The following is a 21,973-nucleotide window of genomic DNA, read 5'->3' as shown; positions in this document are numbered from 1 at the left end:
AATAGGCTGATCCAGATTGCCAAATAATAGTCTACGTTATCTGATGGAGAGGATGAGAACTGAGGAGTGTGTGTGTGTGTGTGTGTGTGTGTGTGTGTGTGTGTGTGTGTGTGTGTGTGTGTGTGTGTGTGTGTGTGTGTGTGTGTGTGTGTGGCAGGGGGTAGATGAAAGTGGACTGGAGCTTAGAGACACTGAGTCACTCCCAGTGCAGGCTCACAAACAACTGGATAAAAATAGAAAAAGCAGGCAGATGAAGACAGAAGACAGACAGACAGCAAGACGAAGAGAGGCAGGTGGACAGACAGAGAGGCGGGTAGGCACGACAGGCAGACCAACAGACAGGCGAGACAGACGGGTTGGCAGAAAATCAATCGACTTAAACCTAGGGAGCAATCAGATAGGGGAGATGGAGGAAGGGAGCAATATGAGAAATGTAAATATTGAGAGATACGCAGGAAGAGGGCGAGAGAATGATCATTTCAGAGAGAGAAGAGAGACAGAGAAGATAGATAGAGAAGAAACAGAAATAGACTCAGTTGAAAACAAACATGAGAGAGGTTGGACAAATCAAAACCGAGACAAAACGATCCACATAGAACAGAAAGATCACTGCACTGCCATGATGCAGGAAGACAAGAAGAACCATTTATTCTGGATTTATTCTCCATTAGCATGTTTGTGTGAGAAAGTGAGCATGAGTGTGTCTGTATAATAGCCTCTCTAAGCAAACACTGCCTGACTATTCAACAGGTTATTTCTATTCTGACTTGAATGCTGTCTGCATTAGTCACCTCTCTCCGTTTGTCTCTAGCACCATTCAGATGAGTCCTTGTGAGAAGGGAAAAAGCGCCGCCCCGTCACTAATTCTTTTCCCGACGATATTCTCTCTGATGGATATAGATTCTCAGCTGAGGGCATACATTACTATGCAAACTTGTTGAGCCATACGTTAGTAATGCCACCAAATGAAGCCGTGCAGTTACATCGCAAACTGTATGCTTCGCGTTGTCATGGGACATACATGCACTCGGTTGGAGATGCAGATAATCTGTAATATTAACATACACACTAACAAATGTTACACAGCAGATCATCCACACACTAAAGTAATGATGAAGGCTCAGCAGCTACAGACCACTTTGGATTATGTATTTATGTTTGGTCCTGATTAGCTGCCAGGTCCGTTTCACACTGCTGGTAAGGTAGCTAATAGAATACCGGTTAGAAATTTGATTAGTCTGTTGGTATTTATCACAGATAATATTAAATCAAAATTCATTTCACTTTGATTTGGCCAAAATCTAAAGTTGGCCATTGGCATTGAGTGTGGTAAAATAAATACATTAACTTATTCAGCCAGCACACCTCTCGTGTTTGTAGGCCTATTCTTCATAGCTCTCCATTATAACAACAAGAGGAACTATCTTGACTGAAGTAGGCGGCACGCGATCGGTATAATCCAGGAAGACATCACGTTTCCCTCAAAACTGTTGCAAATTAATTGCATATAAATGTTATTTGTAGGAGACAGGACTGGTCCATTTTGTGCGGAAGAAGAGTCAAATGATGCTCAAGCGCCCTCTTTTATGGGAACGCACACAGAGCCTCAAGCCGAAAGCCTGGGTTAACAAATTAAGTTGCTAACCACCATCGTGATACTCGTTATCTCTGATTGGGGTTTTAGGATTTGCTGAGCCAGCTCACGCAAAGAAAGCCTGGCTATGTTGAACTTGCTTCGTAGTACACCCCTCTGGGTTTACGAACCATTGACCTATGTTTATTAGCCCCTGACGTGTAGTTACTGATCACTGACCAGTGTGTACTTGGACGTGATCCAAGAAGCATGATTACAGAGTTTATAAATCAGTAAAGGCTGGAACATGCACTAAAGCAAATTAATCTTCTCTAGGTTTTACTTATTAATATTTTACAAATGATCCTGATAAACCTGTTGCTTATTATTTACTAACCATTGCACTGTGTTTACTAGTTGCTGACATAAATTTACTAGTCACAGATTTGTTTATTAGCCACTGACACATAGATAGGCTTTATTAACATGTGGTTAGTTAATTCTACTACTACTGTTTTTATTCCTATCATGTTTACTAGTCACTGTGGTTACTGGCTATTGACCTGTGGTTACAAGCCAGTGAGTTGTACTTATTAGCCACTAACCTGTGGTTACTATTGCAGAATCTGTAAAAGACACTGACCTGTGCGTAGGCTGTGGAGTCATTCAGGGCTCTCTGCAGGGCGTGGCTCAGTCCTTTAGAGAGGTTCTGTTTCAGGATCAGGTCCAGGCGGTTCCTACGCAGCTCAATGGACAGAACTGTGAAAGAAAAAAATTATAAAAATCGAACACATTTAAGCTTGGTCTCAGTTTGACCATCACTTATTGCCTCAAACAATAATATAATGCGATTCAATAAGGATCGATAAGGACACTGAAGGACACAGGAACTTGGACTTTGGCCTCTGGTTAAATGTCTCCTTGGTCACTTTTCAAAGCTGCTGCCAACAACCCCAGTAAAGGCCTTAGGACTGTAGTATCACAACATCTCTGGTAAATGTAATCAAAGGCTACAGTCTCAAGCTTCCTTAATCTAAGTGTTTATGCAAGAGGAAAATGTGCCCTTGCTTTTGTGCAAGTTTTAATTAATGTGCGTGCATGTAATTACATCTTGGACACATAATAGGTACATTGAGCCTGAGCTTCTGAAATTGCGTTTCATGTGTATACATCTTTACTTGTAATCATCAAGAATAGCCTTTACATAATGTTAGTATGTTGTAGGTAATTTGATAAAGGACATGCAGTACCTGAAGTAACAGTAAAGTGTTGTTTTGGAGAATGCCCTGATGTTTTAGCCATTCATCCTACTCTTCTTACTCTGTTCTTCATCTCCTACATGTCTAAAATTATTTTAATCATTTTTGAGAAATAAATCATTATTTTAATATAATTTTCTTACTCCAAATTAATCCTAATGATTAGTCTCGTACCTGTTCTGACCCAGTACTTCTCGGTCACGTTGCATGGTAGAGGACTTTCCTCTGCACCGGTACTGGACGGAGGTTCTGTGGTCGTGGTGGGAGGCGGTGTGGTTTGGACCGGGATGAACACAGTGGTGGCAGGTACCTCTGTTGTTGTGGTTGTTGTGGTAGTAGTAGTAGTTGCAGGTGTAGTAGTTGTAGTAGTGGTTGGAGGAGTAGTGGTGGTGGTGGTTGGGGGGACCGTAGTAGTAGTGATGGTGGTAGTAGTGGCAGGTGTGGTTGTAGTGGTGGTTGTAGGCTGAGTTGTAGCCACTGTGGTCAGTTTGAGGCTTGTGGTTTGCTGCATGGTTGTTGCAGCAGTGGTATTTGGTGGTACTGTTACAGCACTCCCAGCGGTCACCGTCTGTGTCATCATATCAGCAGTGGTCACAGTAAGAGTGGTCGTTGAGGGCGTTGTCGTGGTTACTGTCGTCAGCTGAAGGCTGTCATTGGTCACAGTGTCCTGGCTTGTGGTGTGAGAAACTGTGGTGGATCCCGATGGTGTTTGTGTTCTAGCCGTGGTGGATAATGGTAAAGTTGAGGTTGTGGTGGGTGATAAAGATGTGTTTATGGCGGTGGTTGATGTGGTTGTGTGCCGTGAGGTGTTTCTGGTGCGCACAGGTACGGTGGTGTTCCATTGGTGGGTGGAGAAAGGGCTGGTGACATTGGCAGGAAGTGTGACGTCGTGGTCGCCCACTGTGGACAGGAGTGACTCAGGAACAGTGGGGAGATCCCATGCAGGCAGGCTGCTCACTGACTCTTCTGCAGGGATAGAAAACATTTGGAAATCAGTGATATTAAAGGATGTCTAATGATATTCTGAAGTTTTTTCAACTAATCCCTTGAAAAGACCAAAACCAACAATGAATTGATCCTATTAACAAGTACTGTCTGTGAAGACTGATATAGCTTATTCTTCTGGGTCATAGAGCTGCACTGCTCTCCAAAACTATTAAAAACACATCAATGAGCCACACCGTTGCACTGGGAGACATGTTCCTTCATTACCATGAACACATGTAGTTTATTTTGAGTCAATCCCACATACACCATCCTGCTGCCATAGATACTCACTAGACCAAATGTGTATTAACCAACAGCTGAAAATAGTTTTTGGTCGCATTGTTTTTGGTCTTTTTATGGCATTTGTTGACAACAACAGAATTATAGAATATTACCAGCCATATCCTTCAACATGTCTGACATTAGTCACTATATGATAGCGTCATATGCTCAGAGAGGGATCTATAAAAAAGGATGGTAAAATAGCAATATGTTGTATTGCCTGAACTAATGTACCCCAGCACCCTGTTCCCATCCCACCTGACTTTGACATGGATCCCTAAAATTTGGATTGTATTTTTAAAAAGTGTCAATGTACTCAAGAGGTAAAATGCATCTGTGTCGAGGTGGAGATTAACTACATGAATGGATCTTTGCATGCATCTTAAATTGTGAAGCAATGCATCTTAAATCCACTTAAAGCAACAATGCAAAAGCGAGCCAAGCATAAAGAAAGTCATGCAAATGACACACTTGGTAGGTTAACAACAAACTGAATAACAGACTGAATTGTCAGTTTTCGATGAGGAGGTTATTGTCAATTTAAAATACATGAAGCGCAGTAGTTTCAATTTTGCATAGTAAATAGAAATCCAATTTCAATGTGTAAACCAGAGGAGCATTTTAATGTCAGGGGTTCATTTAATCCATCTAAATCATCTCTAGACAACATACTGAAATCAGACGCTGTCGATGAGAGGTTTAAAAGGAGGCGGGAATGAACAAGAGAGAGGTAATCCTTTCAGACTAAGAGATCCAGAGTCCCTCTTATCCTCCCCTCACATCACCACATGAGGACATGATGTATAGTGACTGATGTGAATTGATGTGATGGGAAATACTGTGCAATGGGATATTAGCTTTTGTTCATTCTTGGGTGGGAAGCTAAGATTTATGTGGAGGAATTACCTTGTGGATGATGTCACTGTTATTGGGATGATGGCGTGGCAGGAAGTGGGGAGACATGGAGGTAGTGGAATGGGACAGGACATGGTGGTCAGGATGAGGAAGAGGACAAAGATGATGATGATGATGATGATGATGATGGCAATATGATAAAGGTGATGACAAAATGATGATGCTGGCGATGGGATGTTGAAGATGATGGTTGTTTAGGTGGCTATGATGATAGCAATGAATGCTGAAAATTACATTGTGATGACAATGGTTATTAACAATGAAGATTGATGAATAATACTATTATAACAAATTTCATTGTGTGAAGGCGTGCTGGACGTTCTCAAAAAAGCTGAAGCTTGAACAAAACAACTGACCATTCACTATGCCCCATGCCCTTACTTACTGTGGCAATGCCTCTCAAGCTTTCCATTCTCACATGGAATATATTCAGTTTACAAAGATGTTGACATTTTTACCATCAAGATGAGCAGTATTTTCTGAAACAAAAGGCAGGGTTCTCATTTCTATACGATGACCATCAAATTTGTTGGCTAAAATGAAGACTTTGCTAGCAGATTTTCCCACCTGTAGCTACCTAGCTAATTAACGCTAACTCTGTGAGTTGGTTGAAAAATTTGTCTTTGCCTGCCAGATGACTTTTATATCTTTCACCTTTTCAAGAGAAAAGGCTTCTAAAATGAAGACACTATTTTGTAATCCCACAAGATAATCTTAGCTAAAAATATGCTCCTTTGGCTTTAGAAGTCATGCTAGGTTACTAGTGTAAGTAGTAAGCTAATTAGCTGAGAATGCTAACGTTTGCAGCTTACGTTCGAGCATTCCTTACACTTTTGATCTTGTGTTTTTGAGTTTAGAAAGGCTAAAAATAAGACACAACCCTCCAAAGTCTTTAAATTAAAGTATAGCTCTTAGAGCCCCATGCACATCGTTTCTGCATATAGAGAAATCAAAGCTTGATAGGCCTGCTGTGCCTAGTTATGGTTGCTAAGCTATGATTGACCAATCACTGTTAGGGGGAGGTGTTTAGCCAACAATTAATTACACTGTAAAAAGTTGAAATATGTTTAAATGGCATAATTTGTCGTTATTTACAATTTCATATAACAACCCTGCACCATACCTAAACTGGAGTTGCTGTTGCTGTTGGAAAAGTTGCTGTTGACAACCAGAGAGACATTGTCTGATCCTGCTGTCTGACTGTCTCTGTTTCTGGCTGGAGAGGAGGAGGAAGAGGAGGAGGAAGGCAAAGAGGATGCTTTTGCTGTAGAGGAGGAGGAAGAAGAGGAGGAGGCCTTGGATGACGATGAAGAGGAGCTTTTGGTCCAAGCAGCTTTAGACAGCAGTCCTAAAGGTTTTCCTAACACTGGTGCCTGCAGCTCTGCTGTCTCTGCCAGCATGGTGGGGACTGATGAGAAGGTTGTCTGCTCTCTTTGGCCCTCTCCACGCATCTGCAGCCTCTGCTGCTCCAGCCAGGCAGCAGGGTCCCTGGGCATGCTTGGCAGGTCACCCGCCTCCACATCCATCGGCCTCCATTCAGCCCCGACTTCAGCCCAGGCGCCGGTTCCCGTCATAATCCCAGTCTTGGCAAAGACTTTGCCACCTGCCACAGCACGCGCTCCTGCTTCTGTTTCAATCCAAACCGCTGTTCTGGCCTCAGCAAACACTTTACCCTCAGGCCAAGCTTTGGGTCCAGCTCCAGGACCGGCGTCAGTCCCATCCATTGCATCTTTGTCTTTAGCCCCAGCTCTGTCTCCAGTCCCGGGGGTGGCTGAGAGGTTGGAGGGCGCTGCAGGGTCAGCCCGTCTCATTGACTCATGGTGACCTCCCTCAGCTGTAGGAACATGAGCGAGAGGGAGAGGGAGGAAGGGGTGGATGAAAGAAAGAGCAGAAATAGTGTTTAATTAGGAGTTCTGGGCAGCAGAAACATTGTGAGGAGTCTTTGACTCATCTGTCCCACAGGCCGGACAGTGACTTCAGTTTCAGTTCTTTGTTTCACTCATTTATCATGTGCCCTTTCATTCACATAAACACACACACACACACACAGCTGAAGTCCTCAAATCATTAGTCCTCATAATGCCACCACAACTGTCCAACTGCCAAAAGATTTAAAATTGCTCTGCTTGCACTCACACACACTCATCATGAGAGCATACACACTTCTCTTCTACTCTCTCACAAATGCATATTCTTCCTCTTTCTCTCCTCTGTCTCACACACACTTATCTGAAGGGATTAAAAAAACCTCTAAAACTGCGATTGTGGAAAAATAGTAATAATGTCTAAAGTAGGTCACTTATGTTTTTAGAGGATAAAGCAAAGGGAATTAATTTAGATGTTCCAGAGAGCATAAATTAGGACACACACACACACAACCTAAGCTGTGATTTCACAGATACTAATCTGATCTGTTAGGTTAGCCATGCTAGCCCGTGAATTTATTATTCTTAGAACATACAAACCACTCAGACAGGCTCAGACCAATACTGATGAGACTGAAATATATTTTCTAAGCAAAGTTTGGTGTGAGTTATTTGTAAGTAATGACAGTATTATTGCCATATGTCATTTTTCATTTTTTAAATTTGACACCAAATGATTCAGATACATAGAAATGGAGCAGCAAAGATAGCATCCGGTCAAAGCATTTAGCTTCTGCCTTTATCTCCATTCTTTGATCTGTCTTCATCTTCTCTGTTGCCTCAACAAAGCCTGCAGGTTTGGCAGACTGAGGTGATTATCCTGCCTAATACATTCAATCTCAAAGGCACCTTGCTTTAGTGGAATTGAAAGATGAGAAAAAACAAGGCTGACCGTCTGACTGGCTCACTGGCTGCCTCCACTGGGTGACATAGTTTATTGCATCAGCTCATTACTGAAGTAGAAATGTTTGGCTTTGGCGTCACTCCAGGCTGACGTTTAGTTTCTTCTGTTCTCAACATAAAACATTATAAGAGGGAAGCGAGTGCCAGGTAGAGTAGTAGAGTCATTTAAAGGCACACTCATTTCAGCCTGCAAATGTGTTAAATGTGCATGTGTGTCGCACACTTCCCACGCTCCCCATGTCTCTGTGGAGGATTGGTTAATTAAAAGACAGTGATACTAAGCAAGAGAGGCTTTATAGAACCATCTCTGGGCTTAGCTGCTGTATATCCTCTGGACACCTGCTATAAAGCGTTTCAACCACCCCGCTATTAACTACTACCACTGAGCAATCTGTTCCTTGTTATAGGATGTCATATCATACATGTCACTAAAAGAGGAAATGATCCATTGACAATCTATATTTCAGCTTCTTCAGGGTCTATGTTGTCTGTTAGTGCCAGCATCCAGAGGTCCATTAGTCAGTTTGAGAGAGAAAACAACAAAGCTCGAAATGGCAGGGGCAATTATTTGGACACCACAGGGAGAGTACAGTAACATTCTTGTTAAACTTCACTAAAATGCCATATTTCTATTTGCAGTAATTCACCTCATCCAGAACCACTACAGCTTTTCAGCATGTAGTGTTTTATTTGCACTGATGGTGGTGTGAAAGGGAATAAATGCTGATAGCATGTGCTGCCTGAACATAAAGACTGCTGCTAACAATGTCTAAAGGACTGTTTGATATGCAGCAGCAGTATCTTCCTACAACTATGGACATAGTGTGGACCTCTCACCCACAGAAGATACCTGCTTACCAAGCTCTGTTATTTTGTATCAATGGGATATTAAAGCTGCACTAACCAATATCCATAAACAATGGATCAAAGGACTACGTGAACCGTGAGAGGAGTCACTTGTAGTGACGAGCCTACAGAGAGTTATCACCCGATACTGCGGTTCCCCTCCACTATACAGAGCATTTTACTATCTTTTAGCTCATTGTTTTGGTTTTCAGGTCCACAAATTCAACTCTCAATTGTTTGCTATGATTCGCCATAGCAGCTAAATGGTGATAATATGTCTATGTTGTGTTTACAGCTTTTTCTGCTGCCCCCAAGTGGCCCATAAAATTAACACATGCAGCTTTACGTAATGTTTCTTTTCATTCAGGGTATTGGTACTAAAGAGCCAAAAACTAATTGTTCTCTTAGGCATTTTATTGATAGTCTTGCCTGCTCTGATTTGGGTTTTAACTCTTGCTGTCTCTGATTTATTCATCATATTATGATGATTATATGTATGTATATTTGTACTTACTTACAATGTACCAGTGATTCTTATAAATGGGCCAATAATGGGACCTCTCATTCACTAGTCAACCATTTTTTTCTTTGAGAAAAGGAGCATGTGTGTGTGGATAGCTATTAGAAATATTTTTTTGACTGGAGTAATGGAAGGATGAATGGATAGATGGAGTGATGAATGAATGGATCGATGGATGATTGAATGGATGGAAGGACTGTACCATATGCATAACTGTTAGCAGTGTTTTTGAGTGTTTTCTCCTCCAACAGCTAGCCACCTGCTCTGGCTGAGAGCAACATATGTGACTCTACCATCAGACCTCTGACAAAACGCTAGGAAAGAAGAACCTCCACTGAGAGCAAATATGGACAGGATGGATGGATGGATGGATGGTTGGTAGAACATAAAGTGTGGATTAAAGATGGATAAATGTGGATCAGAGCAGAATTGACCTGCTTTATCTATTTGGACAAAACAAACAGGGCATTTTTGCCTATTTCCATGTGAGAACATTCAGCTTATAGCAGATTATGAGAATCATCACATGGAAATGGTGCACAAAGCACTACTGGCCATTTACAAGACTAGTGTTGTGTATTGAGCATAGTGCCTTGCCAGCTGGCATTATGTCCACTGATGCCCTGCTGAATCTCTGTAGATGCCAAAACAACCCTGTAAAGCCTTGCCAGGTCACTACAAGCTTTCTCACCATTCAGAATCGCTGTTCCCAGGTGCCTGTGATAACATAATGGTAAATGTCTATGCTCTATGGCCATGACTTCGCCCTCCTCAATCCTGTGTAGTGTACTTGGAGCTGTGGGCCAAGCAGAGTTGGTCCATGCTGCCACCATAACTGTGAGCAGGACAGGTGGTTAGGAAGTGTGAGAATGATACTGGGCCAACTGGTCCTCAGCTCTGAAGCTCAGAGGAAAAAGTGAGGAGGGGGAGTCTGGTTAGCTGAATCTGCCAGCTAGCCAACAGTTGGCAAGGTTTCATTATAGTTATTATTAAACAGGCCAGATAGAAAATAATACGTCTTAAAGCTGTACTGGGCACGATTCTTCTATAAAACTACACCAAACTTTCTAGTCTAATTTATTAGATTTGGCTGCAGTACAGAGGAGTGTCACATGATTCACAATAATGAAGACACTGTAGTTTCACCTCATTAGTCCAAGCAAAATAGTGTTGTTAGTTGTGGTGGCAGAAAATCTTCCAGCCTCAAGTGATGAAATAAAAGAACACAATGTGCCTGCACACTAACAATGCCTAAACCTATTTTTTCACAATCTTAATTCACATGTTTCTGAGAAGTCATAATATAAAAAAGTGTGTACAGATTGGTGGTTAGTTAAAGTCTGTCAAACTTTCAGAAATTCAGTTAACAGTTTAACCAACTAGCACTTTGGGCTGCAAAAGTTGCTAAGTGTAGCTTCAAGACTTATCTCAAAGCTACACAAGGCAACTTTGTGAGCTGACAGCCTGAAATGGCAGCAAGAAGAAACTGTTTGATTTGAAATTCCCATTTCATTGTCAATGTATCGTGAGTCACTGTGGTAACACACTCTTCTTTACTAACTAGTCCAGTGCTGCGTACTGCTGTGTAGGATAATTTCACGTCTCTCTCACAGTTAAATTTGTCCCTTTCTGTAGGTATAAATGTGTCCACAACCAACACTAAAATGTATGAAGACCTTTAGCCACACTGGCAGCATGGCTCTATGGATGGCAATGTTGGTCAGTTGGTCCAGTATTTTGACAAATATTGGACTTTGGTTTATGACCAGATACCTGCAAAACTAATGACATTCCCATGAGCCTTAGCTGTACTTTGTGTTTAGTACTAATTAGCAAATGTTAGCATGCTAACATACTAAACTAAAATGGTATACCTGTCAAATATCAGCATGTTAACATGCTAATGTTTACTGCTCAAAGCACAACAGTACTGCCTCACAGAGTTGCTAACATGGCTGTAGACTCTTAGTATTGTTGACCACTAGGTGGTAAAATCAAAACACAGAAAGAGTCTGACATAGGCTACCATTAGCTTACACAGTTGTTATGGCTAACCTGTTAGCAGGTTACACATCCAGACGCAGAGCAGCATGGGCATCCCATTTGGGTCGTGTTTCAAACAAGTCCAATATTCTCTGTTTAATTTTGGTTTGGTGAACCAACTCCAAAATATTTAGCTTAGTTTAGCTTAGCTTACTTTCTCAACTTTCTTCACTAGCCACATTTACATTACTTATCTCTGCTGTTTTAAGCTGGGCAGTTATGGTACAGATGTCTTTTTTACTGGAAACAGCTGCCTATATGGTTTCATATGGCTTATGAGATCAGCTCAGACTGAACCATATAGTAAATATGTAAAACCAAAACAATTAACTATAATAGGCTAAAAGAGACTAAAAGCTGCATAGAACTGCAGAGTCGGATGTTGTTTCCCAGCCCAGCTCTACAAATATTTGACTCACTGACAATATTAAAAAAAACTATCGCTTGATCAAGCTGATATAGTATGCAGTGTATATTTTGACATACAATTCTTGCCTACATAGGCCTAAGAGTTCAGTTCAATTGCTGGTGGTAAGCTTTGATTTGAGGTAATTTCTGAAAGGCTAGGAAAATAAAGGTCATGGTTTCATACCATGTGTGTAAGGTCCCTGAGAAGTGTAAGTCATTTGAGGATGAGGAAATGGGATTCTTTTTTCAGTGCCAATGTGTTTAGATGACTATTTTAAGGGACAAACAAAGCATTTGTGTTAAGAGTGGTAGTGCTGGTAGCAAGTCAAAGTGCTGATAGACTCGATGTGGTACGAGACTCAGTGGGAGTAAGGATGGTCCCAAGCCAGAAGGTTTTGTCCAACAGAGTAGGGCCGTCCAACAGGATGGACATGTAACCATTTCCTGGAACTATTCAGGGCATCCATCTGTCTGTGTGGAGGCGAGAACAGGAAACGATTTGGATAGATAGTTGAACAGACGGATGATAATGCAAAGAGAATCACTAATCAAAGTCAATCCTGAAATAAGACAGGTCAGGTGTAGTCAGGCATTTGTGAGTTTCCATATTTGCTAACAGATTAGTGTGACCAGGATTGTTGCTTTGACAGGATCTGACGGCACCGAAGTGATCCAGAGTGACCGTCTGATTGTGAGAGGAAGGGCACAAAGTTTCAGTCAGGATGGATGGAAGGTGCGACAACATAAGGCAAGGTGTGTCCAAGTGTGACATCATAATAATTTATCTCACTGTATGTGAAACACAAGCAGTGTAGCAGCAATCCTGAGAATTGTGTTATTCTCTGAAGGGGAGAGATAGTGAGGAGTTAAGGGAAAGTGTACCATCTTTTCTCAGTAATACTCAGAAAAACTGCCTGACTGCAACATCATATCAACTAAACAGTGAATATAGAGGGGAAGTACATTTTTCCAGGTTCAATAATTATATAAAACTGGAAAATAGATAATTTCAAGATTATGCTAAATTAATGTTTTCTTATGATTGATTTTTTTCCCCTCACTTATTCTACAAAGCCAAAGAAAGGATTGATAACTGTCATAACCTTGTCACAGCCTATTAATCCAATTTACACACATAATGGATGGATGGAGAGGTGGATGGATGGGTGGAAAAGCTAATGGCTAATGGCGAAGCACCTCGGTTTCTGTAAGTTGCATCATCAGCTCATTTGAAAAGGGACACACACAAACACACACACTCACTCTGCTGTGGTGGAGGCTTTTGCAGTTTCCACCAAACTAATATTTATGTTGTCAGCGTCATCAACTCTCAAATAATGTAGTGTTTGAAAGGGGAAAACTAGTGCACACAGTGGTGAGAAACAGGAGCTCAGGCATAAATGAAACAAAAAAAGAATTTTTATCGGAACAGATTTTGAAAGAGAAAATTCTTAGCGCAGTCTAGAACATAAACATTCCTTGCGATGAGCAGTCAAAGCATGACAGATGCTGAAACCCTATTCAGTCTCTTAGGATTCTTTACCTTGGCTTAAAACAAAACCTAGTAAAAAAAGACTTCAACTCATCCTCTACTTGACTTGAAGTGATTTCTCTTGGGACGTCACATGGGAGCTGCTTTGAACTTGACATGGCAGTTGGCCTGGGGTTGCCTGACTTGATATCAGAATGCCAGATATAAGACTATGGCGTTAAATTGAGTTCAGTGGAATGTAAATGAAAATGAAATACTCTGGATGTCTGTATGTGTGCTGTCCTCTCTTTGAAGTTATGATGTCACAACATGCAGCTAAAGAGGATGAACTCAGTCTGATGCACATTTGTTTACAGAAATAAGTTAGACGTTAATGCAGTAGATGAGGATAGCATACACAGTGAAATAATGTTAGGAAGAAACAGAATATTTAACTTATAAAATCAACTTTTACTTACCATTGAAGATATTTCAGGAGAAATACTATGACAGTGCTGCTCTATCTGTTAGCAATTTCTAGCTAGCTTAAAACATTGCAGTTCTTCAGGTTACAACGTTAACACCAGTGAACTGGCAGCTCCTTGTCAAATGTAAAGTTGTGAAAATATAGATGGCCCTGTTTCTGTCTGTTAGAGCAGTTAGGAACAGTACAATGAATTCAGTGGCTCCACTGCACCATGCCGTCGCTGTTTTGGTCCTCTCTTTTTTCTTGTTTAAAAATTATTGTTTTCATTTATGGAATTATTTTTCCTGTTTTGGGGTTTGCATTCATGGTTTAGATGTCAATATTAGTATTATTATTTTTCATTTATGATGTTTTTTATACATGAACATTCCACTGAGCTCAACTTGATGCCATGTAAGACTGACAGGAATAATCGTTGAAATATCCTACTCCGGTATAAGTTCATTTGCATAAATATTGAAGAAATGTTTTTGATCAAAGTAGAAATTTGTATTTTCACACATTCTGTTTAAAAGTTATTGAATCATTTTATCCTGCAGCTCCGCAGCCATAGTGAAAATTGTACGACATACTGTACATGAGATTGATTAGGCTTTTGCTTTTGTGTGTGTGTGTGTGTGAGTGTGAGAGAGAGAATGTGGTCTTTGGACTGGTATGGGGGTAGGGAAGCACAAAAAGTCACAAAATGCCAAGCTGAAATGCCATTTTTCACAGCTGTTTAAGTCGAACATTCTGGGTGTTTGGGTCGATTCAGGCCCAAACATAAAATAATTGCTGTGTCAAACTCTGTGTCGTGCAGTTTGTTTTGATACCTTACTGGAGATTGATAGAAGGACGGAAAAAGTAAGGAATCATTTCTCCTTTTTTTGCCTCTCAGATTCCAGACAAGTTTCATAGTGAACAAATTAAGAACCTGAATGTTTTTTTAACCATGTTCAGTTTCCACTTCAGGACACTTTCAGTGTAACAAGCTCTGATAGCCTAATGTCCTCCAAATCAAAGAGGAAGAGAACAAAAGAGAGAAAAGAAAAAAGGAGAAGTCTTAATAATATGGTAAGTCTCAGATTGGCACATACCTAGCTTATACCTACATGCATTAAAGAAACTTACTAGAGCTGCTTTCAATATAAGATGTCAGCCTTATACAAAACTTCAAACCATGCCATCAAAATGCCAGGCCATCATGAGATGAAAAGAAACAATGCAGAGACTGAACCTATTTGAGGTAACAACAGCTCCGTTCAGCTTGACAGCAGGGCTGCTTCTGCTGCTGGGTCTCCACAGCAACCACAGGGATGCTGTCACCAGGGTAACCATTACCATAGATAAAGAAGAAAACAGAGTGTTCTGTGCTTATGTGACGTCTGTCCTGCCTGTCGTGTATCGTCCTGAAATACAGCTGTAACAACAAGGAGCAGTAATAAGGTGCTATAATGATATCAATTTCACGCAACAACTTTCGACTTTGCAAGTGAGCAGAGCACAAAATGAATTTATGTCATTTAATAAATACAGGAAACAACAAACAATCAGTCTTTGGCTTCCAGTCAGAGTAAACCATATGATCACAATCACCCGCAACGTTTTTACAGAAATCAGATAGTGTAGTCGCCTCAGTGCCCTGCATTAACACACAGCTTATGATAAGAGGTAGCATTAGACATTATTTTTAAAAGGCAGGATGAAAACGCATATGAGGGCTTAACACACTGGGGCAACAGTTCAAAGATAAATGATAAATGGACACATAAATTGTTTATTAATCTGTCATAATAAAATTATGATCACTGGGGAATTATGAGGATTAGTTGGCTTCATGAACAAGGAACACAACAGAAACAAAACAGACAAACAAAATGTCTGCTTTCATTTGAATTTATTTCCTTAAAAAGAATAATTTATTAAGTGGCATATTGCAGCTATTCAGGACATATGTTATTAAGAAGGGTCAGTGGTGTTGACTTCAAAACAAATAATAATTGGTGTCGGCTATAGCTTATATTTAGACCTCAGGCTGTATGGCCTTCTGTTTAATGTGAGAGTGCAGTGGGCTCAGAAGGTTTGCCCCCCAATGAGCGACCTACATCAAAATACCCAACACTCCATGCGCTATGTAGCAAGCTATCATCACACACTTATGATCTTTCTCACTTTTCCACACATGGATTTTTAAATGCACTGGAGATTCAGCAAACTGATTGAAATGTAATGTGAACATGAATAAATCAATGAATAAAACATTGATAGTAATATTTCACAATTTTTCTGCCCTGAGATGTAAACTTTCAAGCAGAAGTGAAGAGGATCAACAATATAACAAAACACAACAGATGGACTACACCACATCAACTCATGGCAAATTGGATTATTGGGCTCAAAAGTTCAAAGTGCTGTAGAGATACAGTTCAAATGCAATACAAATGGAACTGTGCTGAAAACATACCAAACCCTTACCCCCAAACTGTGGTTATCTATTGACCGTATTTATCACATCACGTGTTCTGAGGTAGTCCTGACCCTGGAAAAACCATTTGACCCTGTGCTTGCAGTGACAAACCCCAAACATCATAGAGTTTTTAAAAAAAATTGCCAGGCATCTAATGAAAGTGAATATTTCACTTTTGTTTCACTATTGTTTCAGTTTGAACACAGCTGGTCACATCATTCTATACACTACCAATCAAAAGCAAAAAATTATGAACTAAATGAATGAATGAAACAAAAATGTTGGTGATCAGATGTCCTCATCTTAAAATAAACTAATATGATGATTTAGTCTGTTTTTCTGATTTCGGTTATTGTTAATCTATCCTACCAGACGCATGTATAACAAGGCTGTGGGTCTTCCACTACATTGCAGACACAATGACACCTGTGATCATTAGGAGGGTAGGACGTTACACTACGAGAAGTTGGACATTCATCGGAAAGAAAAACTAAATCAAGGGAAGCTCAACAAAATAAAAACTGCAGTTCAAGTGATTTAGGTCTATTTAAGGTGGAACAGCACTGGTGGTGGTCAAAATAAATACAGGTATCAAACAGCTAGTGGAAAATTAGTATTACACTGCATTCCAGAAATGTCAGAAAGTTGGCAGCAAGGTAATAATATTGCCTTATAGGCTGCTGCAAGCTGCCAGGTGCCTACAAGGAAGCAAACTAATACAGGGCAGTCTGTTGGGATATCTATTATTGCTTGGTTGGTATCTAGCTTGCCTGGCTTTGCTTCTTATCGGGCATCTGGCATTGTCTGGCATTTTGTTTAGGCTGTCTTCTGGCTTCTGCCAGCTCCTGCTTGGCCCCAGGGGAGGCTTAAACATGTTCTTCTGCTGCCTATTAGACTGATTATATTGTTAAGAAACTCAGTTTGTTGCCTAGCTGAAGGGACCAACTGTCCTGGTGCAGTGTGTTCATCACCAGTGGTTGGCTCACTGCAGAGGACATGGCCAGCAATCAACGGCTGTAGGAGGTGTAGGAGGCTGCTGTGTGACAGGGTAGGTAAGCACTTGTTGCTGTTCCTGCTTCTATTGGAGGCTGATAGGGGTCATAGATTAATAAGTAGTTTTCAAAAGGCTGATGTCACATTTATTTACTGCAGTAAACACATCTTTCCACTATGATCACCACAAATTTCCTGCCAGTGGAACAGGACGACAAGCAGGAAACAATAAATATGTGCCTTGGTGAGGTGCAATGTGTTTTACTTTTTTTTAACTTTTGTGATGAAAGGAAAAAAAAATCTAGCATAGCAGTAGCACAAGTAGAGGTCAGTGATTTGACCCAGTAATGTCAGTTACATAGCAATATCTAGCTAAAGTTTGCGAACATAAGCTACTGGTCATACCAGACCAACAAAAGGTTGCATCAGCAAAACCCTGGAAAGTATTAGATTAAGTAGGGTGTGTTTATTTGCTTACCATTTGTAAGATAATGTGTAATTTCTTCTTTCAAAAAGTACATAGTCTTGCTATAAAATCTAGTTTTGAAAATTGGTTTTGGTTGCCTGTTATGGTGCGATCACTTCCTGCACTTATGCACAATAGCACAGTGAGTACACACATTGCAGTTTTATGCTCCCCAAAATTTACTAGGAGCCTCCCATACATTTATTATTATTAGTGACCAATCATGTGTTTTAAGGCAGTACACCAAATAAGAGACAATTATTACATCATTGTGGGAAACAACAACCTTCTCAAACTGAGTGTCATGATATTAGACTGGACTAAAGACTGCTACACTACTCCGAACAGTATATGTAATTTTCTGGCCAGTGATGGCAAATTAGGACAGACTGTTCTACCCTTCAATTTTTGTATTAGATTTTGTATTTATATGCTTACAACCCAGTGGATGATGAGAAACGATGCGCACCAGTACACAAAAATTAAACCAGAGTAGCTGTGAACAACCTGAATGTCTAGGAGGAGTTTACCTTTAGGATTCAGTTGGATGACTGTAAGCACACACCCTCTACACACACTTTTACCTACAGAGGTCTAATAAGCGGAGAAGGCACATTACAACACAGACACACAAAGTCGGTTAAATATCAGTAAGGCAATAAATATGCAATAATTAAGACAAACACACACAGACAGGCAAAGGCAGCATGGCGCCTCATCTGTGCTGCTCTCTCGCAGGGTCCCGTGTGACTGGCTAACACAGTCATGTGACAGCTCTGGGGCACTCGGTAGGTCAACCAGTCTAGCATAAACAGAACTGGGGAGACATCCTGGGATGCTGCGACGTGCACACACACACACACACACACACGCACGAGCACACAGACCTTAATTGACACAAGCACTCCTAACACGGATGCAAACTCACACAAGCCAGCAGACTTTTATTCTGAGGCGTAGAAGAAGATTCCAACACACGAACAGTCAGGCACTCACAAACACTCAGACGCACATTTTCAGTGGCAAAAATAGACAAATACTGGCACACTCACTATCTCCACTTTCTCCCTTCCTACACAAATATAAACGAACACGTACACAAAACACCACTCTATCTCCACTTATTCCTCTGTCTTTCCATCTGTCACACACAAACACACACATTGTACATACACCACAGTGGCATCACAGCGATGGCTGTATAAAGAGCCATGGTTACTAAGACTAAGGAGAGTAACCATCGAGTAGCTCAGCCAGACATAAAGACAAAAAACAAACCTTTACTGAAAGGATTAAAGTATGTTTCAAATTGTGCAACAAGTCTGAAATACTTAAAAAAAAAAAATAGTTTGGATTACGTTAAAACCTTTCAGGAGACTACAGAGATGAAATACAGAGATGAAATGCAGAGAGGGTAGGGCATGTGCCAAAGATCACTAGGCAAATCTAGATATTTCAAGAAGCCTATTGACTGATGGATAAGCAGTAACAACAACAATTCTGGGAAGCTACTACAAAAAAACATGAAAGTCGGGAAGCTTGACTTGAACATATTCGATAGCAACATCTCCAATCTCCAGCAGGGTTGGAGATTAGTTGTAGCTGTGTACAGACAAGCTCAGACTGAGCTGGGGCTGTGAAGCAGAGAGGCGACAGATTCTGCATCCATTCCTAAACAGTTCTCAGCACCCTCCCAGCTGGCTGAAGCTAATGCTGTAGCTGTGTTCAACAACCTCCCATCTGGCCACTGTTGTAGCTGCTGTGGGAGGGAGGTACTGCCTGATGACCACCTGAAACACTGCTCCATGTTGAACTGATAGCCTGTCACAGACAGTAGGGAGGATATTCACCATCATAGCTCATTATCTGTTTTCCTCTTCATTTTTTTTTTTGGCAGCTTTTCATTTTGTGTCATTGTTGAGATCTGATACACAGCTCAAACAGCATTAAAAGCACCGCAGATGGAAACATTTAATAGACCATACACACTACACAGCCTGTTGCATTATGTATATTCAAAATAATGATCATGAATAAAATAAAAGTGACCTTTCCTTTTACATGTAAGCTGAAAATGTTCTTGCACCAAAAAAAGCAAGACTATGTAACTTTCAAAAGAAGAAATAACCATATCTTCCTCTTACAATTTAGTTAGAAGTTAAATTAATAAGCAATTAAACACATCCTTGCTCAATTCACACTCAGTGGTTTCGTTGCTACAACCTTACTTGGTCTGGTATGACCAGTAGCTCATGGTGGTTAATGTTAGCTAGTTTTACACAGTTATTGCTGTATTACTGACATTACTGAGCCACTTCACTGACTTGACAAAACTTTTGACTTGTGCTATTGTTATACCATGTTTTAGCATTGATTAACATCCCATAATTGTCACTTGTGGCCCCTGAGCTTGACAGTTCATTGGTGACCTCAGAAACAGCAGGTGAGAAAACAATCTCCATTCAAAACAATCTCGACTTAAGGTCCACTTACACGCTGGCTCTGGAGCTTAACATTTGAGCTTGACAGTTAATAGAAGGTTTGAACAGTTTCGTTTCCTACAGTTTCGTGACAGCTGTACTAGGCCGGTACGGTCCGGTACTCCATACCACTAAAAGATTCAGTGCCGGTACGCAGTACCGAGAAGAGGGGACAGCAGCTGCCTGCCAAAACCCACATACAACAACCCGTCACAATCTCATTTCAAGAAAACACAACTGCTAACATTAGGTCGACATAAACAAGTTAGTTTTCTTATAAATTGCTTCTAAATTGTTCCAGTGTGTTTGTACCATAAACTTTATGTACAGTCAACGGTTTGAGCCCAGCACAGACCAGCAGGTTTTTCCATCCGTGCTGGAGGGAACCCTGCTGCCTTTCCAAAACTGTTTGGCTAACATCACCTTCTGCTGCAGCTGACTGACTGATAGAGTGCTGTGGGGGTTTGGCAGGCAGTCATTTCTTGCAGAAATCTCCTAAGTAAAACGACGTGATGTTTCATAATGTTTCAGTTTTATTCTAACAAGGACAGCAGGTCAAACAAGCTATGTGACTTCCATGGTTGTTCTGTAACTCTGGCAGACCGTAATAACGGTGTGTGTGCACATCTTTACTTCCTAAATACACACAGTGCTTGGAAGGGTGCGTTTGATTTATTGTTCTCGTACTTTCTGACCAAACCACACACACTTTATTGATGAGGCAAGGACGAAGAAAAATGATTCCACTAAAATTGCAAACATTTTTGTGGTTGGCTGACATTACCAGCATATATTTGTGATTGGTTTTCATACATTATACATTTCACACATTATGATTTTGAAAGTTTTGTCAACATTCACAAATTATTCTGTGGCACTTACACCCGTTAAAATAATGATTTGGTATACATGATGCCAAGTGTTTCTAATTTCCTTCTACACCATACAGGCCTTAAAAAAAAATTAATACATGTGTTCAGGGATTCATGAAGCTGGGGACGGGAGGAGAACAATATGAAGCGATGAAGGTAGGGGTAGTAGTACCGCAAGAACTTCAGTCTACTTTCACCCCTGGTGAAAGCTGTTGATGTCTGTGTGATACGGTCAGAAGTTCCAGAACAAGCCAGTAAGTGGCTCGGGTAAAGACTGTTTTGTCAACTTTGAAATACTGTCAGCTATTAGTTTACTGTTACTTTAATACATGATTTGTACCATTTAAATAATAATAATAATAATAATTGTATTGCCATTTTAAAATCTAGAAAATAGAAAAATACAACTATTGGTTGACTTCTATTGCAGGTTATATTAGCAACTATATTAGCAAGAACTTGTAAGGTTACTATCTAAGTCCAACTGTAAAATATAGTACTCGAACTTAAATCTTAAATCAGTGAAAATCTATATGTTAACACAGGGGTTGAGCATGAAGCTGCCTCCACCCTAAGGGGAGACTGAAATAAAAAGGTTGTGGAAATTTTTTTATTTACGGGGGGGGGGGGTTATACACAGATTGAATGGTCGGGTATTATGAAATTATGGTTTAATATTTTATTATACAGGTATACAAAACAAACAACAAACCCAAAATATTTATAATATAATTCATGCGTCCATGCTTGTTGTTATTCATTGGTTTTTGGAGACATGCAGCATCTTTCTGTGGTTGTCATCACCATCTCAGACACACAGCTGTGGGGACTCACAAACCACTGCCTGCCATTGTGATCGTCTATAATCCTAGACACCGTAGGGGCTTTAAAACTCGTTGCCTTGAGCATATTCCCCCAGCAGGAGGGGATGGATGGAGTTGAAAGCATTTGGAGGAAGCGAAAACAATTCTTGCTTCTTATTTAAATGGTAGTATGGCCCATGGAGCAGGGAGATTATGGCACTGTCACTCTGGACACGAGCCTGCAGGCTCACTGCACAAGGTCAGAGGATACTTTTAAAAGAGGTATATGTTCAT

The 21,973-nt window shown here is 40.6% G+C and overlaps 1 protein-coding gene across 4 annotated transcripts in view; it reads right to left on the bottom strand.

Annotated features, from left to right (window-relative positions):
* Nucleotides 1-21,973, bottom strand: part of kiaa1549la (KIAA1549-like a) — a 118,615-nt gene that overhangs the window by 70,259 nt on the left and 26,383 nt on the right. For all 4 annotated transcript variants that reach the window (XM_044191819.1, XM_044191822.1, XM_044191821.1 and 1 more), the window contains 3 exons: nt 6,140-6,850; nt 3,007-3,798; nt 2,217-2,332 (listed from right to left, as the gene is read on the bottom strand). In XM_044191819.1, coding sequence (XP_044047754.1) covers nt 2,217-2,332; nt 3,007-3,798; nt 6,140-6,850 — 1,619 coding nt within the window. The remainder of the gene's footprint in view (nt 1-2,216; nt 2,333-3,006; nt 3,799-6,139; nt 6,851-21,973) is intronic.

The sequence above is a fragment of the Siniperca chuatsi genome, linkage group LG4, assembly GCF_020085105.1.
Source record: "Siniperca chuatsi isolate FFG_IHB_CAS linkage group LG4, ASM2008510v1, whole genome shotgun sequence".
Classification (NCBI taxonomy): Eukaryota; Metazoa; Chordata; class Actinopteri; order Centrarchiformes; family Sinipercidae; genus Siniperca; species Siniperca chuatsi.
This window is presented reverse-complemented; position numbering and strand designations above follow the sequence as displayed.